General features: G+C 37.3%; 1 protein-coding gene across 5 annotated transcripts in view; it reads left to right on the top strand.

Annotated features, from left to right (window-relative positions):
* Positions 1-14981, top strand: part of na (sodium leak channel non-selective protein na) — a 42730-nt gene extending 27749 nt beyond the window's left edge. For all 5 annotated transcript variants that reach the window (XM_073971742.1, XM_073971745.1, XM_073971744.1 and 2 more), the window contains 8 exons: positions 5912-6211; positions 6277-6471; positions 6533-6719; positions 10350-10526; positions 13090-13167; positions 13240-13513; positions 13589-13751; positions 14003-14981. In XM_073971742.1, coding sequence (XP_073827843.1) covers positions 5912-6211; positions 6277-6471; positions 6533-6719; positions 10350-10526; positions 13090-13167; positions 13240-13513; positions 13589-13751; positions 14003-14734 — 2106 coding nt within the window. In that variant the 3' untranslated portion in view covers positions 14735-14981. The remainder of the gene's footprint in view (positions 1-5911; positions 6212-6276; positions 6472-6532; positions 6720-10349; positions 10527-13089; positions 13168-13239; positions 13514-13588; positions 13752-14002) is intronic.
* The last annotated feature ends 13010 nt before the right edge of the window (positions 14982-27991 follow it).

Below are 27991 nucleotides of genomic sequence, written 5' to 3'. Positions count from 1 at the left end.
TTAATAATTCTTAATAATTCAGTCATCTAAAAACTTGAAACTAACTGAAATCGGACGGTCCGTTATATAGTTGCTACAGCAAAACTTGAGCCTATGTACTCAATTTTCGATGGAGAAGTTTTTAACTACAGCGAACTTTAAATACCAAATTATATCCAATTTTGCCCGAAGATGTAAATAAAAATAAAAAAACCAACAATTGGGCATGTTTCCTTGATTTATGGTGAAGAAGTTGTTTAAGCGCTTTGAACCCAAATGACACCCAAAATAACTTTAATTAGCCGGTTCCTTTTTATGGGACCTATTCCAAAAAGTGGACTCTGTGTCCACATTTTTTGGTGGAGAAGGTTTTTGGAACCTTAAATACCAAATCATAGCTAATAAAATGTAAAATGTAACCGTTTATCAAAACATGGATCTTCGAACTTGACCCGACTGCAAAGAAAAGACGCATCTTTTCAAAATTCATTGCCCTATCTCATTTTGCTAGAGTGATTACCACTGACGGACAGACATGCATAGATCGACTAATAATTTTATCATGAATATATACTTTATGATTAGTTCAATGAGCTACAAATGGAAAAACCAACCTTATATACCTTCTATACTGTGGTGGAGGGATATTTTATTAAAAAATAACGTTTTTAAATTAAGCATAATTTTTTTGCCATTTTAATATTAATTTTAGCAGTTTTTAGCATTATTTTCAATGCTGATTTAACTGCAACACTTTTTCAAATCTGGTCACACTGGCCACCATGAGATTCATCATTTTTAATTTTCACTCTCTCCCTGTAGATGAACTTTCTGAGGTTGTGCATCGACCTACGGTAAGCCCTCTTATCCTTAGTTGGGGCGATGGCATGGTAGAACAATAAAAGGTAACAGCAATACACAGCTGACTGAACTGGGTTGTAACGTTAGTGTCAAATTCCATACGACATTTTATATATGTACATATTTATTTCTATTTCGATGTACATTAGAGATATATATTTTTGAGGATAAAATATACCATTCCGAAAAAAACTATTTTCCAGAAAGACTTCATATCAATGATATGTAACCTCCTCCAAGTCCGAACGACGAGCCGCACAATAAAGCAACGCTTATAGAGGCGGTACAACGTTTGTTAATATGTGAGGTATATTGTTAAATTTGAAAAAAATAAAGCCCTAATAAACACGTGCTTCTTTGATTTCAAAAACAAAAGATTGAACCAGCTTCTCCTTTTTCAATGAATTTCCAGCGACCCCAAACATTTTTGCAAGAATTTTACTTTCTGCGAGAAATTATGAATTTAGTGGAATGATGTGAAAACATTAAAATTGAATATGTAACGAATTTTCATTCATGTTTTCCAATATTCAATCAAATGTGAAAAAATATTAGTACGGGTGACAGTAACTTTACAAACAAAAACAAATTACTTTTTTATGTTAACCTGTTAAGGCGATGATGATCATATGTTTTAATTTTGTTATTTTTCTCTTTCAAGACGAGCTGATTCATCAGAAGGTTTTGTAAATGAAAAAGAATGTCAGAGAAATTGTCATCACAAACCACTACACTACATGTTTCGCACTTTGGTGATTGTTGTTGAGTTATATTTGTAGTATTTACTTTACCTTATATTTGTTCTACCATTGGGGGGATGGGAATATTCTTGACTAATTTGATTGTCCAGTTCTTTCCTCAACTACATCCTGCCTCAGTAGCGTCGCTCCTTTTGGAAGCTGACTTTGATCTCAATTTGTCCTTTGTGGACATCGGGCAAATTGAGCTACTTCACTCGGAGAACTTGTGGTCCATTGTGTTCATCCTGATAAAGTGCCCTTGGCAAGAAGAAATAGACATGTTGGCTTGGTTTGGCAGAAGGTTGTCAAAGATTTGATCTTGTGTTCACCCAAGATTCGCAGTCTCCGCGCCTTGAGCATTGGACAGCGATATAATAAGTGTTCCTTCAGTAAACTGCAGTTGTCAAGGGTATCGTCTCTTTCCCACTTACGGGGCGTTGATCTTATTCTGCAATGACGTGATTATACCTACTGTTAATTTTAGATCAGGTTTTTTCATAGAGAGGATGGACCAGATTGCCTTGGATACCTTACATATATGTTCTTTGTGCCAAATCTGGCTAGCATTTTCTCTATATCTTTGTTCCAATTACATTTCTAGCACAAAATGCATGGTAGAATAAGAAAAGGTAGCAGCAATACACAGCTGACTGAACTGGGTTGTAACGTTAGTGTCAAATTTCATATGACATTTTATACGTTTATTTCTATTTCGATGTACATTAGGGACATATATTTTTTGAGAAAAAAAATATATCATTCGGAAAAAACCATTTCCCAGAAAGACTTCTTCATATCAATGATATGTAACCTCCTCCAAGTTCGAACGATAAGCCGCGCAGTAAATCCCCGCTTGTAGAGGCGATACAACGTTTGTTAATATGTGAGGTATTTTGTTAAAATTTAAAAAAATAAGCCCTAATAAACATGTGCTTCTTTGATTTCTAAAACAAAACATTGAAACAGCTTCTCCTTTTTCTATGAATTTCCAGCGACCCCAAACTTGTCTGCAAGAATTCTACTTTCTGCGAGAATTTATGCATTTAGTGGAATGATGTGGAAACATAAAAATTGAAAATGTAACGAATTTTCATTCATGTTTTCCAAAATATTCAACCAAATGTGAAAAATTATTAGTTTTTTAAATTCCAATAATTTATAGACATTTCCTTGTTTTGTTTACAAATACAACTGGCAGTAACGTTACAAACAAAAACAAATTCCTTTGTGGTTGTTGTTCGAGTTGTATTTGTTGTAGTATTAACTTTACCTTGTATTTGTTCTACCATGCACAAAATGGAAAAAATGATGCATATGGTACAATTTGGCAGGTCCGTAACACAACTATTTTTATAAATCAAAATTTATTATGATGTCTCAACGATAATATAAAATTATTTGTTTACTTGTTAGTATTATACACAATTAATACGATATATAAATAATTTTACGAACATTTTCGAAATAAAGCAGTAAAGTTCTATATTGTCGTATATTTTTAATGATTAATTCAATTTACAACAACTTGTTTTGAAAATCCATGTTCGGTCAGCTGCGCATGTGCATCTACCTTGATTATTGTGATATGTTTGAAATCAACAAAAAATAAGTGTAAACATTGGGTTGTATTTCGTGAAATCCAGTGGATTTTGAAGGGTAAGTGTAAACTTGGCATTACTTTTTGCCATCCACAAAACCGAAAAGCCTCGTAATTTCTATTAATTTGAATAAACTTTATAGCCCGTTTCCACGGTACGTCGTTCGTTCTCAATTCGTTGTTCGACCCTCAAATACGAATAAAGTACTTGATTCCCCATACAAAATTCTGAGAACGAACGACGATTTTTCTACGTTGTTCAAGTAGAAATACCCTCCGAACAACGATAAAATATGTCCCATCTCTAATGCCTTGTTCAGACTGACGGTAATTCGCTATTCGTTGTTCGACCCCAAATTACGATATAATTACTTCATTTTCCATACAAAATTTTGAGAACGAACAACGATTTTTGTACATTTTTCAATTTAAATTACTCTCAGAACGACGATAAAATATGTCCCATCTCTAACAAATGAGAGAATTTATCGAAATAAATTAATTATGACAGAAAAAATATAAAATTTAAAAATTTATTAAAAACCCAAATAGTTTTAGAAAAACTGCAAAACGTGAATGAAAAGTAAACGGTTTAACGACTAGTATACATTCAAATCATAGCAAATTTTCTCTTCTCTTTTACTACAGCTGCATTTATTGTCCATCATTTTAAATTTGCGTCAAAATTTCAAAACAAAAATCAAATGCCTGCCATAAAGTCTGTATACCAAAAAGTTATTTTGGCAGGTATCTCTCTCGATAATTTTGAAAATAGAAAAATTAAAAAATGTACTGAAAACACCAAAATTGTGATAAAAAAAATGCCTGCCATAAAGTCTGTATACCAAAAAGTTATTTTGGCAGGTCTCTCTCTCGATAATTTTGAAAATAAAAAATTTAAAAAATGTACTGAAAACACCAAAATTGTGATAAAAAATTGAAAAGATGAATGAAAATAATATTATTTAATATTGAATAGATATCTGAAAGAAGGACAAATATTTTTTCAGTTTATATCAATTAATTTTACTCGTCTTTTGGCTGAAAGTTTCATTAGATTCAGTAAATAAATAGTATGAAAAAATGAATCATGTTGCTATGAATTGTGTACCATGTCGTATGAACGGGTTAATTCGTGTACATAATTATGAGAGCGAACAACGTGATTCAAATGCTGGTATGAACATGGCATTACCCCCCGTTTACACATGCAAGTGGCAGTTCGAAAAACACAAATACACTCACACATATTCATTGCCACACCAACTAACAACCTCACTGCCGACAAAATTTTCTTGTCAGTAATCAATGTAAGTGCTTTGAAAGTAACTTCAATTTTTTTCCGAACGTCTACACATGCAAGTGTCAGTTCGAAAAAATTGAAGTTTCGACTATAATATGTATACACAACTGTCTGTAAGTTACTTGCATGTGTAATCATTGGGTAAAGGGGAGTACACACTAACAGTCAAAACTGACAGTCAACGTACTTTAAGGACAATTTTCCGGCAAATTACAACTTTTATTTAGCTAAAAACGTTTGAAATACAATATTTACGGTATTATTTAGAGATTATAAAAGAAATTTTTCAATTAGGCTTTGATATTCACGAAATAGACCTCGATGACTGTCAGTTTTGCTTGTCAATGTGTACTATACTTAACAAATGAGAGAATTTTTCGAAATAAATTAATTATGACAGACAAAATACAAAATTTAAAAATTTATGGCTTTTTTTGAAAAACTGTAAAACATGAATGAAAAGTAAACGGTTCAACGATTAGTATACATTCAAAGCATAGCAAACTTTTTATTCTTTTTCATTGCAGTTACTGTTTTTGTCTATTGTTTTAAAGTCGCGTACAAATCTAGAAACAAAACTCAAATACCTGCCTGAAAGTCTGTATAACAAATATATGGTCTGTTTCAGAACTGCAAGAATCTACTAATTTTTACTATTTTTCCGATAACATAAAGGAAAAAAATGTTATCGTAGTAAAAAATAGTAGCTTCTTGCAGGTTCTGGAACAGAGCAATTGTTTTGGTATGTCTCTCTCTCCTTAATTTTCAAAATAGAAATACATAAATGCTCTGTTCCAGAACCTGCAAGAAGCTACTATTTTTTACTACGATAAAATTGTTTCCTTTATGTTATCGGAAAATAGTGAAAATTAGTAGTTTCTTGCAGTTCTGGAACAGAGAATTTATGTATTTCTATTTTGAAAATTAAGGAGAGAGAGAGATAAAAAATATATTGAAAATAGCAAAAATTACAGAATTAATGGAAAATATGAATGAAAAGTGCGTAATTAAATATAAAACATGAATTCAAAGGAATGGCTTTTGTTTTTCCGGTTCATATAATGTGTATCATGTCTGTTTTTTGTTCAAATTTCCTTAAAAACCAGGAAACAAAAAGTGAGAAGAAATGAAGTATGTTACTCTGAAAGACGAATGGTGTCGTGGAAAGTGGTTAATTCGTGTACGTATTTCGGCTCTCGAACAACTTACTTCAAACGCTCGTGTGAACATGACATAAGTAGAAATTTGTAGGGCTCTATAAGTCAATAACATTCGATTACACTGTACTATACATAAATAAATGGCGCCCAACGTTGGGGTTGGAAAAACGTTGTGTGCAAGATGTTCTGTTTAATTACATTTTTCGAACGTCTGATGTATCCACCTTACTTTTTTATAGCACCTTTACTAACCCATTTCCTTTATTTTTAGATACAAGCAGTCTACATACACATTTACATTTTCTTGGGTTGTATGATTGGTCTTACCCTGTTTGTGGGTGTAGTAATTGCCAACTATTCGGAGAATAAAGGTACAGCTCTGTTAACTGTAGATCAAAGACGTTGGTGTGATTTGAAAAAGAGATTGAAAATTGCTCAGCCGCTACATTTACCACCCAGACCGGATGGTCGTAAAGTGCGGGCATTTGCATACGATGTGACGCAGCATATTTATTTTAAACGCTTCATAGCAGCAATTGTTTTGATTAACAGTGCATTGCTATCGATAACGGTAGGTTTATGAATAACATTATATTGCAACTCTTCTGACTAACTCTCTCACTTATCACTTTATAGTGGATCAAAGGGGAAAGCATAACAGAAATATGCATTTTATTAAGTGTCACGCTGACATTTGTCTTTGTGGTGGAAGTGGTTATGAAAATTATTGCATTTACCCCACGTGGTTATTGGCAATCACGCAGAAATCGTTATGATCTTTTGGTGACGGTATCCGGAGTTGTTTGGATCTTCCTGCAAACTACTTTAAGGGTAAATATTTTGGAATTTCTTTTCCTAAAATATGAAAATTAACTTCTTTCTTTGTTTTCAGAATGATTTGTCATATTTTTTCGGTTTTATGGTGGTGATTTTAAGATTTTTCACCATTACCGGCAAACACACCACACTGAAAATGTTAATGTTAACTGTTGGCGTGTCGGTTTGTAAATCATTCTTTATTATATTTGGCATGTTTTTGTTGGTATTCTTTTATGCCCTGGCTGGAACAATACTTTTTGGTAAGTAATTGGATAATTTTTTCATTTCTTAATGTTATTCTCGATTTAAAATCCACTGATCGGCTGACAGAGGTGATGCAGAAACCTTATGCAGAACTAAATAGATTTCCAATCGTGCGGTTCTTTTCTGTTTTTCCTATCTACACGGGGCTTAGGATTTTGTACACCGAAGTTTTGAAGCATAGCTGGTGTTATAACAGAAGTCTTGGGAGCTTAGTCAATTGCAAGTCACTATTAACATCTATGCAACGGGGAAGTGAGCCCCCGATAGTAGATCCAGAGTCTCTAGTCCAGAGTTAGTCCCCGTACCATACCAAGGATCCCAAATCCATATGTGGTATTAACCGTAACTACATATGGATTTGGCATCCTTGAAGAAGATCTTGCGAAACCTGACCTCTTCGTTTACTCCCTCAATAGACTCACTAATGCTAACCTAAGACTTGCTTAGCTTTCTTGATTTCATTCTTGTATATATTGAAATTCCGCTTATATCATTCCAACCAGTACCGCTTTTCGTCTTATTAATTATGTTATATGATTTCCTAGCTGCTGCGTAGAGTAGCTGTTTGGTCCACCAAAACGGTTGGTATTTAGTAGTTCAGCAGTTGTTTTGCAATGATGCATATTTATCTGCCAAAAGCTAAGCTTTTGTTGCTTCCGTCCTACTGGTGGTGGGGAGAGATTCTGAAGCATGTGCTGCCTAATCCGAAGTTCAACATCCTAATCCCGTCCCTCGACTATTTAGGTATTCTTTCCCAGCGAATAACAATTTTACCATTCTTCTAAAAGGTTTTTAGAATTCTCTAACTTACCATCCGAAAACTAATGTTCTGCTTTTCGACTATCTTCTGTCCAGCTCCATAGCCATACAGCAGTTGCAGTTACACACAGCATCGCAGCAACAGGCACAGTCGCTAATGATTTGGACGCCTTTGTACAGGGCTGATTGGCCGTACGCTACTCTGATCCACTACTTTTAAGATGAGAATGTCCCAGAGATGATGCTGCATTAGCAACCAATGGCTATCACTGATACGCCCATTGATATCAGGTTTGTGTATGATTGTAACGCTCAGATCATTAGACTAGCAAGGTTCCTGCTAATAACTGGGCCTCTCACTGACCTTATTCGACCAAACCTAATGAGTTAGGAAGCAGAAGCTGGAAATCAATAGATTGGTCGAAGAGCACAAGCGGAACTGGTTAAATTATCTGAATTAGTGAGTTGTGGGCAACGGTAAAGTTACTCTCGAACCCTGGAAAGAAGGAAGCTAGGAACCTCAGTCACGTTTGACAACACTACGCTGACTGATCCGATGAGGTGTGCAAGTTATTTTAATCGACAATTTGTCGAGCACCCCGGCTTTGACAGCAAGAGTACTGCATCGCATATGACATCTTCCTGCCGAGGATGAACCACCACAATATACAATGGATGATGTTGCGAATGCCGTATTTTGAATTCGGGAACAAGAAGTCGAAGGGTCGTAGAGTGAAACATGGAGTTCCCCAACGTGGGGTGATATCTCCCCGCAACTGTTTAACCTCTACCTTTCCTGCATTCTTCCTCCTCCAGACGGCATTGAGATCGTTGCGTATGCGGATGAAAGGCTGAACTCCTATTTGATTGATCCTACCACCTTACCACGATAAATTTGTCAATATACCCGACTAAATCTATGGCCACTCTGTTCACCACATGGACTGCGGAGTTGAGTCCTGCAAAGAGTCCTGGTGCTGGTCGATGGTAACTGAATCCCGACCTTTAACTACCACAAGGTACTAGGGGTAACATTCGGCACCATGTTCACGTAGTATTCGCATGGCACATCTATCTGAGACAAGCTGAGATGTAGGAACAAGGTCCACAAGTTCCTAGCAGTCAACTTTTGGACTGCAGACTGTCTGTGGTAATCTATGCGTAAGCTGTCAGAACGCAACCCTGTGATGTGCAACAAGGTGTCTCCTCATGTTATCAGTGGACCAGTTTCTTCCAGCACGGCACCACAATGGCATGACTTCGTTGCAGTATTTGTTCAAGTGTTATCGTGAGAGTCATCTTAATCACCGTATGGTGGATATGACTCCCCCAACCAGGCATGTCAGGAGGGATTTACATGAGGCAGAGAGAGAGAGAGAGGGTTCCAACGATACTAGAGACAATCCCTAGAACAGATCCCTATCAAGCAGGTTTGGATAGCATTTATACAGACTCAGTCGCCAGATACAGATGCCATAAACAACTATCGGGTGAATGCGGTCCTCGGAGTACATCCTTCATCTATCGCAACTGAGGAGCGTCAGCTACCACGACAAACCAGAGGAATTTTCATCGAAGCACCGACATTCTGGAGATATGACCAGAGCCGGAGTAAGCAGGAAGAAGGAATATATAATCATATCATATGCTGTTACAACAACAATAACCTTACTCGACCTGCGAGGATGCACCGACTGAAGGGATTTAAGTCTCTTTAGTAGTGATCTTCTCACTATCCTTCGTTGTCGTCGTGGCGTACGAAAGAGACGGAGAGACCGTTAGTGACAGTGTCGATTTCTTCGCTTTTCGTAATTGAGGGTTGGTCTACTGCGGATATGATGCCTTTGAAATGGTCGACGCTGTTAAATACAGTGGAGAGTGTTGGTGCGTCGTGTTGTTCTTGTGGATGTCGTGTCGGTTACCCCTGATTGTAGTTTTTGTTAAATATTAGTGTGGTGTTTTTGCCTCGGTCACTTTTGTAAGGTCCGTGAGGACTGCATGTTGTTGTGGAGCATATAAACCTACGTTTGGCTGCCGCTGGACGAAACGCTATGGTTTCGGGTCAATCCGGTACGAAAGAACGAACTACGAGACCTGACCGGAAGCTCTACCCTGGTGCCCCTACATCTTCGAATGTAGTCTGACAGTGGGTGTTGGCCCTGTTGTGGGAGCATCACGGTGACTATGTTAGGGTTTTTGGCTCGAATGTGAAGTTGCATTATTAAGTGGGTATCTGATATGAAGAGCGGTCCCTCCTAACCATGAAGGTGACCACACCCAAATACATACGTGTAAGCGAATTGTGCGGGGGCGTTGGAAGACGCATAGTATTCACCCAGTGTTAAGAGCATTGTCAGATAGATTGCATTGTGAATTAAACACTTTCACGTTAACCCATTATATTTCCGTATATTCATGTTTGAACCTTTGTTGGATGGATTCTCTCTTCCCACTAGATATCTCACCTATATCACCCTAGTATGGGATTGGAAAGTAAGACATCTGATCTCAGAGATCTTTGGTGCAGTCTTCGCCTTTTTCGGCTTCTTCGCAGTTTTTTTTTTTTTTTTTTTTTTTTTGGAAGAATGAGAGAATGGGCAACCGACGGCCTTGACATCCCCTCAGCCTTCCCAAGTTGCGGTTGTGCGATAGCCCTCGAAACTGTAGTACCCCCTAGAACAAATATTAAGTTTTGAAAGCAGAATGTTCAAAAAGTATATGAAAGTTTCTATTGAGAAGACGTCTGGTTAGGTGTCCCAACATTTTGTGGCGTTGTTTTTCTTGTTCTGGGTCCTTATCATAGCTGATTTTTTTTCTAGAACACTTCGAACCTATTAACTAATACTATTTTCTTCTTAAAATTCCAGGTACTGTAAAATATGGCGAAGGTATTGGAAGAAGAGCCAATTTCGGTTCTCCCGTAACAGGTGTGGCAATGCTGTTTCGTATTGTGACGGGTGAAGATTGGAATAAAATTATGCACGATTGTATGGTCCAGCCACCGTATTGTACACCAGGAAATAATTATTGGGAAACTGATTGTGGTGAGTATAAAACGGATTAACATATTCCTCATTGAATAAATGGAACAACGATCGCAACGCCATTTTGGGTTTACAGCAATAAAAAAAACTATTTGCCACATATGTACTTCCCAGAAAGGACAAAGGAAGATTTCTCGCCCAAGCATCATACATTTATTGATAAATATGCATCTCTTGTAAATATTAAAGTGCGTAGGACTTCCATCATGTATCTTATATTTTCCCTTGATATGGCGCCCAATCATGCATTGAGAGAGTCTGACACTGGAAGTTAACAGGTTGGTCGGTGGGCATAAGCGGAATAAATGGTTAAATCATCTGAAGAGTTCCAACATTGGAGCCGGAATAAGTTAATTGTGTGCAACGGTTAAGTCACTTCCAAACCCTGGAAAGAAGGAAGATAGGACATCAGTCACATTTGTCTCCGTTACGCTGAGTGATTCGAAGAACTGCACAAGTTATTTCAATCGGCAGTTTATCGAGCACTCAGGGAGGGAAAAGGCAAAGAAAAGAGTTCTACGTCCCATTAGATCTCTTCCTGCCGAGGATGAACCACAACAATTTACAATGGATGATGTTGCGAATGTCACGAGGAACGCTTAATCATCCAAAGCGCTTGGCCCTGATGGAATCTACATGGTAATGCTGAAACATCTGGATGAGTTGGGAGTTGAGTATTTCACACAAAATTCTTAAGCTGTCGTTATCCACCCACATTGTGGCCTAAGGCTGGAAAGTGGGCTGGTCCCGCTACCGAAGCCAGGCAAGGATGCCTGCGAAGGTGAATCGTACATACCAATTTCGCTTTTGTCACCCACAGCAAAGACCCTTGAGTCTTTAGTCCTCCCCAGTGTCAGAAATAGCTATCAAGTTGCCGTTCATCAGCATGGGTTCCGTAAGGAACACAGCACGGCAGCAGCCGTGCATGTCATCTTCAAACATATAAGTAGAGGATATAACCAAAACATGCCGTGTGAGAGAAGAGTCATGGTGACGCTTGACTTGTCAAAAGCATTTGAAACTGTCAAACACTTCACGTTGTTTGAGGACATCGAGCAGACAACCCTCCGGCCAAGTTTAAAACGTTGGATAATCAATTATATGTGTGGACGCCAATCATTCGTGGAATTCAGGAACAATAAATCCAAGCCCCGTAGAGTGAAACAGGAATATGCAAATATGCGACAATAAATCTACAGCTACCACCACATGGACGACAGAGGTGAGAACAGAGTTGAATGTCATGGTCGATGGTACCAGAATTCCGACCACAACTACCCCAAACCACACCTGCCACAACTATCTGCGACAAGCTGAGATGTGGGAATAGGGTCCTCAAGTCCCTAGCCGGATTGAGATGAAGGAACCTTGTTGACCACATATAACGCGATAGGTCGGTTTGTTGTAAGCTATGCGGCGCCAGTTTGGTCAACGAATATAAGTGCAACGCGATGTAAAAATATTCAAACCTGTCAGAATGTCGCACTGAGAACTGCAACAGGGTGCCTTCTCATGTCTTCAGTGGATCATCTATATGAGGAGGCAAAGATTTTTCCGGTACAGCAACAAAATGTCATGCTGGCATTACGCTTATTGCTGGAGTGTCACCGTGAGAGCCATCCTAATCACCCTAGGCATTTCAGGAGGTATCTTTATGATCTAGAAAGAGAAGTCCAGCGTGCAGCCGTCTGAATTCCTATAGGGAATGGATCGATGCCACCGCGCAAAACATCTGCCCCGCATGTGGCACAGGCCCGCAAGACACATTTCACCTTTCAACTGCTCTGCCAAACCTACTCAACTGACTCCAGTAGATCTGTGGTTACATCCCATCGAAGCATCGACATTCATAGAACTGATTATAGACCTAGGGCCAGATTAACCAGAAAAACGAACGAAAAAAACTTCAGAAGCAGAGGACAGTTTTTTTCTATAGAAAAGAATCCTGAAAAGTTACGGACCAAATTTTTTTCTATAGCAAAAAATCCTGAGAGGCTGAGGACCAAATGTTGTTCTATAGAAAAAAAGTCATCAGAAGCTGAGAGTCAAATTTTTTTTCTATAAAAGAAAATCCTCAGAAACTGAGGTTCAAATTTTTTTCTGTAGAAAAAACCATCAAAAGCTGAGGACCAATTCTTTTTTCTCGACCAATTATTTTTTTCAATTCTCAGAAGCTGAGGAATAATTTTTTGCTATAAAAAATCCTCAGAAGCTGAGGACAAAATTTTTTTCTATAGAAAAAATCCTCAGAAGTTGAGGACAAATTTTTTTCTATAGAAAATATTCTCTGAAGCTGTTACAACAACAACCAAAGAGAGAAAGCTCCAATGCAACTCCAACCAGAACTGGTGGCTGGAAATCGAATTCGAATTCCCATTTTTGAATGGCGCCCAATGTGGTATTATTAAAAATTAACGCAAAGCTCTTGCAGTTATGAGATGTAATCTGTTTAACACGATAGCTAAAATATACATCAACAAGGTCCCAAGTTGGGTGCCACATCTGCAAATTACCTTTGCCATTGTGCCATTGTCATAATAACGTGTCCTATTTTTGATTCCAGGAAACTTTACCGCCAGTCTTATCTATTTCTGTACCTTTTACGTCATAATAACATATATAGTGCTGAACTTGCTAGTGGGTTAGTATACAAAGATTTACAACAAGATAGTTTCATTAATATAGCCACATCTCTAATCCTTCCTTTCTACAGCTATTATCATGGAGAACTTTTCGCTGTTCTATTCCAACGAAGAGGATGCTCTTCTATCCTATGCAGATATTCGTAATTTCCAAAATACCTGGAACATAGTAGATATACATCAGCGAGGTGTAATACCAGTGCGCAGGGTGAAATTCATATTGCGCCTACTCAAAGGTCGTTTGGAATGTGATCCACAAAAGGATCGCTTGCTGTTCAAATACATGTGCTATGAATTGGATAAACTGCATAATGGTGAAGATGTTACCTTCCATGATGTGATCAAGTAAGTCGCCACAGAAATGTAACATTTTGGTATTTGAGATTAAAAAATTGTGTGTGTGTGTGTTTTGCATTTCAGTATGTTGTCCTATAGATCCGTGGATATCCGTAAGGCATTACAACTGGAGGAATTGCTGGCCCGTGAAGAATTTGAATATCTGGTGGAAGAGGAAGTTGCCAAAATGACAATTCGCCATTGGTTGGAAGGTTGCCTCAAGAAAATAAGAGCCCAAAATGCTTATGTAAGTAGAATATTTAAAACCTCGGTACATAAGAAGCCTCGCCTAGCTTTCTTTTTCTGCTTTCTGACATAATAAAAATAAAAGGATAAAGAAGGTCGAACTAGGTTGCACTTTTCTTCTTTATTCTTTTATTTTTATTATGTTAGAAAAGAAGAGAAGCATGGAAACCAGCCGGCGAGACTTCTTATATCCCGAGACATTTAAAGACTCTTTAATTCCATTCCAATAACATCTACTCGTTGTCCCTACAGAAACAACAAAATTCCTTAATAGCTGGTCTACGTGCAACCAACGAACCCATTATACGGCCCAGTGTACCGGAAGATAAAACGCCAACTGGTCTTGCTGATAAGTCTGCTATTGCCACAATAAGCGGTTCTGTGGCAGCTGCCACCTGTCCTCCCACCAGTGATGCCTTTTCACCTACCTTCAGCTCCACCGAAAATGAAGAAAAAGATGTTAGTACCAGTGCCATGGCATCAACTCCCGGAGCGGGGGCCGCAGCTGAAACCTCCACAGTCCAGGCAACACAACGTATTATCACCAGTACAAAACGTGGTTATGCCCTTAATCGTTCCGATTCAACTGGAAGTAGCGCTGGTCGCAAATTCCTTGCTCCAACCTCATCAGATCCCCAACGCACCACCCTGACCGATAAGGAACGTTTACACATTGCCAATCAGCAGAAAAAGAAAAATTCCATGACCACTAGTACACTGCCCGTGGTTCCGTTACCAGCCCTGCCTGGCCATAAAAAGAACAGTTTCTTTGCAGGAGATATTAGCCAATTTCATTATCCATCCCTGAATCATTTCGATCATGGTCATATACCAGCACTGGGCAGTCCATCAGGTCTTATGCCCCACATTATACCCGGAACAAAGCTGCTGCCGTTCAACAATCAGGCGAATGCCGTTTACGAAGTTCATGATTGGTGGCAGGAACAGGTTTTGTGTACCCAAAATAGCGATGATGAAATGTAGCTTAGTTGCCAAATTTTTTTATTGTAAGTTATATCATAATTTTGAATATACGGGATTAGAGACAAGTATATATTTTTATATGGAAATGTTTAGTCTTTAGAGAGAAGCAACGAAGAACAACAAGAAATCAATGTCTTTAGGTTTAGCAGATAAGTATTGGTGTCAAATTGTTATATTAGTTAAATTAAATATAGGCAAAAAAAGATAAAATAATTGTTGTTAATAAAGGTCTACACAGATGTGAAAAGAACTGTTTTTATTTCAATACCCGGAAACCACAGAACACGCATGTTCCGGCCAGCGGCTGCCACCTCATACATATCGTCGGTGTCATGCTTAAGTGTTCCATACGCCATTTGCCTGATTCGAGAAAAACTCAAGTTAATGTTTGAGTCCATACAGATTAAAACTGGTACAAAAATCCAATACTTTATGAGCTCAGTTCTACTTAACTAAACTCAAAGAATATGACAGTAGTTTATTTTAGTCAGATATATCTGATAGTCTACATGTTATGACCGATTTTTACAATTGCAAAAGGTTGCTGAATTGTTCCATGGGTTCTTTTTTCGTGTTTTTGGCTGTTTGTGTCACATGGAACACATTTTGACACATTTCAACAGAACCACTTTTTATTAATTGTGTTCCACCTCCCTTATGTGAAGAGCTACTGTGAGGTTGAAAATTCACGGCTTCAAATGAAACATTTATATGAGCAAATAAATACATTAAGGTCTATTATTATAGGTCTCCTTAACATTTATTTATTTGAAATATATAGAAGTAGCGTAGAATATGAGGTAAAAAATTTGATCGGAACTTTTTGCATATCTAATGTAACGTAGAAACTTTAAACGCGTTTTTCTCAAAATACCATTTTTGTATTCGGTGTCTACGTTAACTTCAAGATGAATGAACGTATCTGCGTATATTTTTGTGGGCTTAAATCAAAATCTTGTCTTAAAACGAGGGATTTTTATAGGATGCGTTATCTTAAGCGAAAAGAAATTGTGGTTTTCATATAAAATTACATTGTTCAAAAATTATTATTCAGTTTTTAATCCCAGTCCTTTAAAACAATTTTTTCCATACGCCAAATTATTCGTAACTTAACAAAATTGGGCAATTTTTTGGGGCGGAACAATTCGTTTTTGTCTCTTTTTGTTCCATACGCCACACGGCATGGATATGGAACAAGAAAGTTCAAAGTTGTTTTGTTCCACACGTCAGGCTTTTTGGATATGGAACAAAAAGGCAGGATTTATGAGTCATAAAGCGGATATGGAACATATTGACATCTGAATTTCTCAAAAACTATAAAAGATAGAAGAAAACCGATAAAAATCTGAAAGAGCATGGTTTAAAATCTAGTAAGGGGGATGGGGATCTTTTCAGACCGTCACTCACTTGGGAGTGTCCAGAGATGATTCATTTGTCGAATTTTCCAAGCAGCTTACTACTTCCGATTTTATATCAAGTATTCCCTGGTAATATCAAACAGACAACCGTTTGTTGATAGCTAGAGTGAGAAGGCGACCCGGCCTAGAGGGTTCGTTGGCAGCCCCAATACTAGGATCGAACGCTGTGGCCCAATCAGCAGCACGCCTTAAATTAATCGGATTACAGAAACATTAACAAATTCAAACAACAGTAACCCTATGATGACGACTTTTGACTTTAAGAAACGGTTTATGATTGGCACCTGTAACGTAAGAACTCTCTCCGAACCAGCAAGACTTGAGCAAGTCCGAAAAGAGATGGCCTCGTATAATATCGACATATTGGGTCTAAGCGAAGTGCGATGGACAGGTAGTTCAGCAGAACCAGTAAAATTACAGAACGGTTACTCCTTTATTTACTCCTGCAACCCAAACTACAAAATAAGAGGTGTAGGATTAATTATTTCCCCTAAAGCTCGGAGTGCGCTGATTGAACATAAAACTGTATCAGACAGAATCATTACAGCATGATTCAAATGCAAATTTAGAAATATTTGCATGGTGCAGTGTTACGCCCCGACAGAACCGGATGGAAACGAGATTAAAGATGACTTTTACAACCAACTCGATGCAATAACGCATTCCCTGCACGTCAGTGATATAAAAATTTGCATTGGCTATTTCAATGCCAAAGTCGGGACGGATAACCAGAATCTGCAATCGGTCATGGGGAAACATGGCCTTGGAGACGTTAGAAACAATAATGGAGAAAGACCGGTCGACTTTTGCGCACGCCAATGGCTCTTTATCAGTGGGACAAAATTCCCGCACAAAAATATCCATAAATATACGTGGGAATCGCCGGGACATTATACAAGAAATCAAATCGACCACTTCTTGGTGAGCAAACTGTTTTTGGGTTCTTTAATGGATGTCAGGTCCAGACGAGGGGCCGATATTGACTGTGATCACAACAATGTAGTAGCAACGTTACGATTGAGACCAGCAGCAATAAATAACTCAAGAAAAAATAATGAGAGTTATAATACAGCTCGGCTCAAGGATCCTGCAATAGTGACATCATACAAGCAAAACGTACATCTATGCCTCAATGAAAACGCCCAGAACAGTTGGCAACACATCAAGCAAGAATGTAAAACATCAGCGAAAACAGTTCTCGGTACTAAGCCCAAAAATATAAAACCTTGGATTGGGCCAGAAACGTGGAAAGAAATACAAAAACGCAAAAAGCTCCACAACGCTATTTTTCGTTCTAAATGTCCAGCCACCATATCTCAAGCGCGAATTGCATACCGTGAATCAGCACGCAAAGTAACGTATATGATCCGTAGTGGCCGTGAGAGATATTTAACGAAATAGCAAACGAAGCTGAACAAGCATCGATCACCGGCAACCTAAGGGGCGTGTACGCTGCCATTAAAGAGCTGTGCGGTAATAATATCAGAGGAACGGAAATCTTGAAGGCTAATAATGGTTCGGACCTAATGACCACCGCAGAACAATTAGTCCGGTGGTGTGATTATTTCACATCACAATCACAGACAACTAACAGGATCGTATTTGAAACTGATATACTAATTATCAGACGCAACCCGAGAAGAGCAATTTCAACGGATCCCCCAACAACAACGGAAATTATAGCTACATATATTGGAGAATATGAAAAATTGTAAGTCGGCAGGCCCAGATATCTGGATCTCAAACGAAGCTTTATGGCAAATGGCAAACTGCAGTCCATTATACGTTGAAATAATGAAGAGAAAGTGGACATGGATTGGTCACACGCTTAGGCCACCACCATCAGAAATATCAAGATCATCATTTGACTGGAATCCTCAAGGGCACCGCAGCCAAGGGCGCCCACGTAATACATGGATACGATGTGTGAAACAAGAATATGAAGCAGCTCAACTTTCATGGAACCAAGTCAAGATGCTAGCAAGAGATAGAGAGAGATGGATATATTTTGTTAATGCCCTATGTTCTTCGTGAACGTTTTGTTTGTGTATATAACAGTTGTATTAGCAAAAATTATACATAAATAAATAAAGGACATATATGTATATATAAGGTACCTTTATCTCAAAATGACAAAAATGGCGTATGGAACACTTAAGCATGACACCGACGATATGTATGTTCATATCGATTTTCTGTGTTGGATTCTTTTGGTCCGTGCCGGGGCGGGGGAACCCAGGACCAATATATTTGTGTTCGGTTTGTCACATTCGAATCTTCCCCTTAATCTAAGCTTCGGTGAGATGCAACAGATGTCGGGAGTGGGTGCATCGATGGTGTTGTTCTGGACTTGTTTATACGAGGGCTGCGTGAACACAGCCCCCAGTGAGTCGTCGTCGACTTCAGATTACGTGACTCCCCCGCAGTCCCCCCAACAGCAGCCGCACACGCAGCTCTTAACACCAGCCGTTGTTGTTCCAATGCCTGAAAATGCATCCTTTTTGTAATTTTATTGTAATCGGCTCTGAGGTTAGATGGAGGAAATAGTGGACTTGATAAGTCGTAAGAATATCAGATCAACAACTGCAGCTTACATCATTGTGATGGTTACAACGTACTGAGGAAAGGTTGCACCAGAAGTGGAGGGGTAGATTAGATTTCCTATAGCATCAGTCTGTTCAATGCACATCTATCTCGAATGAGTCTGGCTCTAATTACTCGTACATGGAATGTATGGGGGTAGCAGTCTGGTGTGGAACTGTCAGGGTAGAGTTTCCCATAAGGCTGTACTCCAGGTTTTAGGCCCAGCATTAGCCCGCTTTTGAAAGATCAGAACCGTCTGGTCTTGAGGGACTTTAATGCTCACCATGAGTTGTGGCATTCGGCCCTCGGAAACGACCAGAGGGCGCTGTCTCCATTAACAGGCCGCCCGATTTCATCTCTGACCGCCGCACTTTTGTCAATTATGGGAAAGCCGATTGGCCGAGTTTCAGAGAGTTTACTAATCACCGCATCAGATATATAGCCAATCCTTCTGATGTTCGGGTAGCGGAAAGGACGTTCCGGCACATCATCACTCCTGCAGCCGTTCGCCATATACGCGCTTGTCGAATACCCGAAGTGAGACCAAATTTCCAAGCATGGGCGACGGGATTAGCAAATGAGCGGAACAAGTGGTTAAATCATCTGAAGAATTGCAACATTGGAGCCGGAATAAGTAAATTGTGGGAAACTTTTAATCCACTCTAGAGCCCTGGAAAGAAGACTGTTGACTGTTCCGAAGATGTGCACAAGTTATTTTATTTGACAGTTTGTCGAGCATCCCGGGAGTGACAGGCGAAGAGAAGAATACTAAGTCACATTTGATTTCTTTCTGCCGAAGGTGAATGTCATCAGGAATGCTAAATTATTCAAAGCATTGGGCCCTGATGGAATCTCCATGGTAACGCTGAAACAGCTGGATGTGTCGGGAGTCGAGTATATCACTAAAGTTCTCAACCAGTGGCTTGCCACTCGAGTTGTGCCAAAGGAACTATATGGAACTATCTCGTTCACTTCGCAGTTCCATTGGCCCACATTTTTTTTTGAACAAACTGCGTGTACTTAATATTACTCGTTACATTTGAATTTTGGTGAATCGTACAGACCGCTTTCGATTTTGTCGCCCGTAGCAAATACCCTTGAGGCTTTAGTCAGAGATAGAGATGGGCGCGTGCCTAAAAAATTAGGCACGAACATGCACGAACACGGACTAAAATTTGTATGCACATTCACGCACAAACACGGCGTTTTTCGAGAAGGCACGAACACGCACACTCACGCACGAAATTACAAAAAAGGGAAATCGATATAGGTGTACATTTATATGTTCAAACAATATTCATATGAAGTTTTCTGAGTGAAATCGGACACTTTTTCATCAACAACACATTTCAGCGGCTCCAGAGATATCGCGCCTTGAAAAATTCGAATTCTGTAAAAACTACATGCAAAGAAATACTCATAACTTCTTTAATATTGGTCCAATTTGAAAAAAAAAACCTTTCAATCTTCCAATTGGACTTGGATTCCATTTTCGCGATTTAATATTTAAAATCAATTTTTAACAATGAACCCTTCGATTTTCTTCAAAATTTTTTTTTGTATAAAACTATGATCAATTACAAAAAATTTAAGTCCTATTTGGTAGTGGGATTCAAATGATTACTATTTGTTCTTAATTTTTTACAATTTGTCAATATAATTTTTCCTTTATACCAGTGTGAAACATTTGTTATTTTACCAAAAAAAATTTAAACAATATATTTTATAACATGTGTTTTGTTGTTTTAATAAGGAATTTATCTTAAACATCGTAAAAACAGAGTTATTTTTAGATTTTGAAAATGGATTAGCAATTATTGTACCAGCCGGACAATAAACTAACTCAGCTGATGATCAAATAACTATGACTGAGCATCCGAGCCAGGTAATCTAACAAATATTAAAGGGATTTTTTGCCAGAAGATTATTATTTAGATACGAAAGAGGATTTGAATATGAAATATTTAATATTTAAACATATCGCGGGCAAAAAAAAATCATTCAGTAATACCCACTAATGCTGGTACACCAATTTCTAAACCATTCTTAAAATCGCAAAATAAAGATGTTTTTAAGATTTTTATTATAAATTCATAAATAAAACACCAACACAAATGTAAATAAATGCAACGTATTATGTTTTTGGTAAAATAACATATTTTGCACAGTGGTATATAGGAAAAACGTTATTGACAAATTTTAAAGAAAATTAGAAAAAATAGTTATTAATCGGATCCCACTACCAAGTAGGACTTAAAATTTTTGTAATTGATTGTAGTTTTATGCAAACAATTTTCAAAAAATCGTAGGGGTAAATCATTGATAAAAATTGAGTTTAAATATTAAGTCGCGAAAATTGCATCCAAGCCAACTGTGCCAAAATTTTTTTTTCTATTTCTTTATTAAGTAGGTGATAAAACAACAAAACATACTAAAAAAAGATTTTTTCAAATTGGACCAATATTAAGAAGTTATGAGTATTTCTATGCATATAGTTTTCACTTTTTCGTATTTCGTCTCTTTGCCATTTTGATCCAAAAACTCTGACAATTCGTGTAAATGTGGCATTGTAATTTTCTGCTCATCATTAGAAAACTCTATGTTCTCATTTTGTATATCAAGTAACATTGCTTTTACATTAGCTAATAAAAAAATGCATCTTCTTAGACGGCGGAAATAAAAATGTCCCTATAAGATGTGTCATTCATTGTTAGTACAAATCGTTTAAGAAATGATTGCTTAGTTTTAGCTTCCAAATCTTTCATGAATTGAGTCAATGGTATCAATTGAGCAGACTTTCAAAAGTTTTTTAGACCAAAGGGCAAAAATGTGCATAGGGTACTTTTCCGAGCTTAATTTTTCGGAACACTCTTTGAATATTTTATGAAAACCCAATAGAGGTTCTAGCAAACTTTAAGTCAGATATACGATCCATCTCATTCTTTTGTAGCAAAATACTCTTAATCTATTTCTGGACTTGGTATATTCTTTCAAGCAACGTGTTCTTATATCTTGTTTTAACATTTTCGACAATTTGTTGTTTAGCTCCGAGTGTTTAAAATATCTTCCCAATTCGGGAAGAGGATGTTTTTCAATAACATCATCCATAACAGATAATACAATCAGATAAACATCTGCTTTGCAAAGAGAGTATATTGCGTTAACGCTCTGAGTAGTTTTTGTGTTTGCTTCTTTCATGGACAAAACAAATTGCCAACAAAAATCATATTTTTTTTCACTCATACTCTGGCCTCTCCCCTCATAACAAAACGGCAATAAGTAACAGACTACAAAAACGAAGCAAAAAATTTTATTTTTTGGTCGGTTTTATATTCTTGTTCGATTTTCGTGTTTAGTATGGTCTCTTGCACGACTTCTAAAGGGAGACCAAAAATTTAGCACGATCGTGTCACATAGTGCAGATCGTGTTTAGTCGTGTCGTGCAAAACCGTGTCAAACAAAACAACACGATCACGCACGGCCAAAAATGTATTCCGGCCCGACACGCACAAACACGGCGTTTTTCGAGAAGGCACGAACACGCACTACTCACGGCACGACACGCGCCCACCTCTAGTCAGAGATAGCTATCCAGTTGCCGATCACCAGCACAGGTTACGTAAGCACAGCATGACAACAGCGCTCGACGCCACACAGTGTTGCCGCCTCCATACAAAAGTGGACAAAAATAGAAGGAGTTGACCTAGGTTGCACAAGTACTTATAAGGGCATAGGAATGAACATTTTCAACTTTGGTCCATATCGGTTCAGATTTGGATATAACCCCCATATATATCTTTCCCCGATTTTGTTATAACTCGGTCAAGTTTGATCGAATATCCTTCAATTTTAATATGTAATATTTTCTTAAGCCCATGAGTAGCTCTTTCGATTTTCACAAAAATCGGTTCAGATTTCGATATAGCCACCATATATATGTCTTTCCCCGATTTTGCTATAAATCAGTCAATTTTAATCGAACAGCCTTCAAATTTTGTATGTGATATTTTCTTAGGCCCCTGAGTAGTTTCACCTATTTTCATAAAAATCGGTAAAGTTTTGGATATAGCTCCCATATATATCTTTCCCCGATTTTGCTATAAATCGCTCAAACAATCGAAAATAAGATTGAACTTCAACAAAAAACAAAACAAACAAAAAACAGCCGAGGCACGGGCGAATTGGAGCTTTGTTAAAAACAAAAAAACAAAATTCCAATAAACAACCTCACAGGCAACTGTGTTGGTGTTCTTTTCAACTCACAGAATTCGAAGAATTCTTAGTTGATACGTGCTGACATGTTGCAAAATATTTTGATTTTGGTGTTTCTTTGGAAAAACCGAAAAGTGAGTGTGATTCTCATTCATATGGGAATACTAGACACTTAAAGAGTTCGGTTTTTCGCTAAAAAGGCATCATTTCAAAAACTGAGAAGCCAATTGATAATTCCCTTCGCCGGGATGAAATCATGATATTGGTAGCGATCAGTAAAATTTTGCAACACTGTCAGTTCGTTTTGAAAAACTTTACTCTCTGTAATAGAGGGTAAAAAATGAAGTTGAGCCAATGGGGGAATACTCCACTCAAACAATCGAAAATAAGATTGAACTTCAACAAAAAACAAAACAAACAAAAAACAGCCGAGGCACGGGCGAATTGGAGCTTTGTTAAAAATAAAAAAACAAAATTCCAATAAACAACCTCACAGGCAACTGTGTTGGTGTTCTTTTCAACTCACAGAATTCGAAGAATTCTTAGTTGATACGTGCTGACATGTTGCAAAATATTTTGATTTTGGTGTTTCTTTGGAAAAACCGAAAAGTGAGTGTGATTCTCATTCATATGGGAATACTAGACACTTAAACAGTTCGGTTTTTCGCTAAAAAGGCATCATTTCAAAAACTGAGAAGCCAATTGATAATTCCCTTCGCCGGGATGAAATCATGATATTGGTAGCGATCAGTAAAATTTTGCAACACTGTCAGTTCGTTTTGAAAAACTTTACTCTCTGTAATAGAGGGTAAAAAATGAAGTTGAGCCAATGGGGGAATACTCCACTCAAACAGTCGAAAATAAGATTGAACTTCTACAAAAAACAAAACAAACAATCGCTCAATTTTTGATGAATAGCCTTCAAATTTAACATGGGCTGTTTTCTCAGGCCACTGTTAAGTTTCACCGATTTGATTTGATTTCTCAAAAATCGGTGCAGATTTGGATATAGCCTCCATATATCTTTTACCGATTTTGCTATAAATCGGTCAATTTTTGGAACATAGCCTTTAAATTTAACATGGGATGTTTTCTTAAGCCCTTTTTAAGTTTCACAGATTTTGACAAAAATCGTGTTAGATTTGGATATAGCTATCATATATATTTTTGCCCGATTTTATGTATTCGATGCACTAAACAGGCAATGTATGTGAGATATTGATTAATTTAGGAAAATATGACGTAATTATCCGTAATTGAGTGACATCGGGCGAAGTTATATATGGAAGTCATATTCAAACCTGAACCGATATAGACCAAAGTTGATATTTTTCATTCCTGTGCCCTCATAAGTACTTGTGTAAACATTCATCAACCTAGGTAGGTCAACGGTAAAACTAAACAGGGGCCTGAAGAACTTCCCATGTTAAACTTGAAGGATATTCATCAAAAATTGAGCGAATTATAGCAAAATCGGGGAAAGATATATATGGTGGCTATATCCAAACCTGAACCGATTTTTACGAAAATCGGTGAACCTATTCAGGGACCTAAGTATCACATATCAAATTTGAAGGCTATTCGATTAAAATTGACGGAGTTATAGCAAAATCGGGGGCTATATCCAAATCTGAACCGATTTTTGTGAAAATCGGTGTAGCTATTCAGGTGCCAAAGAAAATGATACATTAAATTTCAAGGCTATTCGATCAAAATTGAACAAGTTGTAGCAAAATCGGGAAAAGATATATATGGGGGCTATATAAAATCTGAACCAATATATCTCAGAAGGTTGCAGGGATGGGCAGAATATTTTTACATATTTCGCTTCGGAAGAGATGTCCGATTAACGGAAATCAAGAGCCAAGGTGGCAATGAAAAGATATACTCTACGAAATATTAAGAATTTAAACTTTTTTATCAAATTTAAATTTGTAGTTCTTGATAATGGTACTTTGTCCATGTGCAGTTGATGTCAACTTTTTGTACTAACATTTTTTTATTTATAGCCCACCCATCAAATCCCCATCCAAAACTTTTAATATTATCAACAAACTTTTCAGAAAATGTTATTTTAAATGTCGTCTAATTTTCATATGATTATCGCTTTGGATTATCTGGGAAATATTTTTCATATTTAAAGAGCTATAACTTCATTATGGATGCACATATCGACAAAATTCTTTCAGATTCGTTGTATCGGATATGTTTACTGTAAAGCCTTTACCTAATTAACTGCGTGTTGCGTGTGCGTTCAAAAAAACAAAAACAAAATACATGTATTTGTTTTTGTTTTCAATTTGAAATACATGTATTTTGTTTTTGTATTTTTGAACGCACACGCAACACGCAGTTAATTAGGTAAAGGCTTAAGAAAAAAATATAAACATTAACTCTGTTCCTTTACGTGCAAGAATCTTCAAGTTTTACCACTTTTTACTCGAAAAGCGTTCCTTTACTTCTGACACCATACAATTCATATGAGAGCAGTTCACAACTTTTGCTACTTTTGCCGGTTTTACCATTTTCAAAAGTAAAGGAACAGACCAATATATAAATGTTGACATAACCTTTTTTGATTTTTGTCCACGCGGCAACACTGTGCGCCATCTCCTTACATATGTCGAGAACTCCAGCAGAGCAAGGCGTGTGATAGAAAAGTGATGGTGGTGCTTCACTTATCAAAATCTGTCAAGCACGCCACGCTATTTGAGGACATTGAGCAGACAACCCTCCCAACTTGAAACGTTGGATTATCAATTGTATGTGTGGACGACAGTTGTACGTGGAATTCAGATACAAGAAGCCCAAACCCCGTAGAGTGAAACAGGGAGTTACCCAAGGTTGCGTGATATATCCGGAACTGTTTAACCTCTACCTCTCCTGTATTCTGCCCCTCCAAACGGCATCGAAATCGTAACGAACGACTGAGCTCCTATTTGACCGATCTTAACCCCCTTTTTCCACGCGAGGAATATGCAAATATCCGGCACTAAATCATGGTCGATGGTAGCAAAATTTCGACCACTAACTACCTCAAAATTCTAGGGGTCACATTCGACAGCATGTTTATGTCGTCCGCGCATGCCACAGCTATCTGCGACAAGCTGAGACAAGCTGTTCCTACAGGTCCTCAAGTCTCTAGCCTGGCAGTACTGTCATAAGTTTGGGAAGAACTTTTGTTATTTTTGGAACACTTTTCCAATAAGAATATTCTGGAGCCTAGCTAAAGAATTTTTTACTCCATTTGGCACAGCATAAAGGAAGTTTTGACATAACATATTCAAAATTTTACGATGCCACTACCTGGGTGATTGTGCCATGATTATTATTGTACCATGCCATTTGACGTTTTAAGTCATGGCTGCAGGGTTGCATTTTTCAGTGATTTTCATACCTGGCCTACCTCTACTTTATTGTACCATGACTGAAACGATGGATGTGTTTTCAGCTTATACCTCGTTTGCACTTAACCTGATTTTATAAACCTAGTGGGTTTCAAATGTCCATTCCATAGCGCAAACGCCAAATAAATCCTCATAAAGAATGTAGACCCGCCAAAAAGCTCTAATGCAAACACCGTTTTAACTATCAACACTCTTTCGTTTCGACGGTCGTTCGCTCTCTATTCGTCGTTCAACACCCAATTACAATTTAATTATTTAATTTTCCATACAAAATTTTGAGAGTAACCCTGCGTTTACAAATGACAGGACAGTTGACTTCATGTATTGATTGTCAAAATCCCACAACTTGCCTGTGTGACGTAGGCGTCCCGACAGCTGCAAAAACAGTTGTAAAATTTTGAATGAAAATCATGGACATCTTTTTGTTTTCCGTTCACATATTTTGTTTTTGTTCATGTTCTTTTGTTTTCAACACATTTCAATTATTATCTCACTTATTTTTACAAACATTTCAAAAATTTGTCTTCCATACTGTCTGCGAAAAAATTATGGACAACTGGGAGACAAACGACAAATGTATGTATGTGTTAGTAAATCAGAGTTGTATTTGTAGACAAACTGTCTGGTGTAAACGCCTAGTAAGGTATTACTCTCATACTAAAGACCAATTTACGTATTCACATTAAATTATTTCGTTTTACGAAATCCTAGAAACTAATGTCCAATTTACATTAGCAACTTTTTCGTCATTTGGAGCTGTTTCGTCATTTATTTGCTAAAACAGGCAACATTTTGCGTCATTTACCATACAAAAATAAATGACGATAGCCGCGTCATTTATTCTAAACAACGCACGAAAACACTATACTATTATAAGCAGCCCTGTTTTTTTGTCATAAACTACCAAAAAATGCAACTGTTTTATGATGTCTTTGTTTGTTTGTGTGTGTTGTAGAAAAACAAAATACTCAAACGATGGCAAAAGTGAAAATAAATGTTTAAAAAACTTGCAAAAATTATGTTTTTTTGTTTTTAGAATTAATTTAAGTTATTCGATACACATTTGTGTTGTGAAATTCCTATTTCTCTGAATAAATATATTGTGTGCGTGTGTTTGTGTTATTGTATAAGCGTGTATGTGCGATTGTGTGCGTAAGCAAATGACGCAAAAAACAGATGTAAATACACTTCATTTGATTCTAGGATTTCGTAAAACGATTTGATGTGCATATGTAAATTGGACTTTATGAAGTGTATTTACATCAGTTTTTTGCGTCATTTGCTTACGCATACAATCCCACATACACACCTATACAATAACACAAACACACGCACACAATAATTTTAATTCAGAAAAATAAGAATTTCACAACACAAATGACTCACTTGACTTAATTCAAAATTAAACAAAACATAATTTTTGCAAGTTTTTTAACCATTTATTTTCATTTTTGTCATCGTTTGAGTATTTTTGTTTTTCTACAACACACACAAACAAAGACATTATAAAACAGTTGCATTTTTTGGTAGTTTATGAACAAAAAACAAGGCTGCTTATAATAGAATGGTGTTTTCGTGCCAAGTTTACACTTGCGCTCCAAAATCCACTGGATTTCACCATGGTATAAGTAAAGAGG

The sequence above is a fragment of the Musca autumnalis genome, unplaced genomic scaffold, assembly GCF_047663935.1.
Source record: "Musca autumnalis isolate F117 unplaced genomic scaffold, ASM4766393v1 scaffold_3, whole genome shotgun sequence".
Classification (NCBI taxonomy): Eukaryota; Metazoa; Arthropoda; class Insecta; order Diptera; family Muscidae; genus Musca; species Musca autumnalis.
The sequence above is the reverse complement of the archived record's forward strand: the minus strand, read 5'-3'. Positions and strand labels throughout refer to the sequence as shown.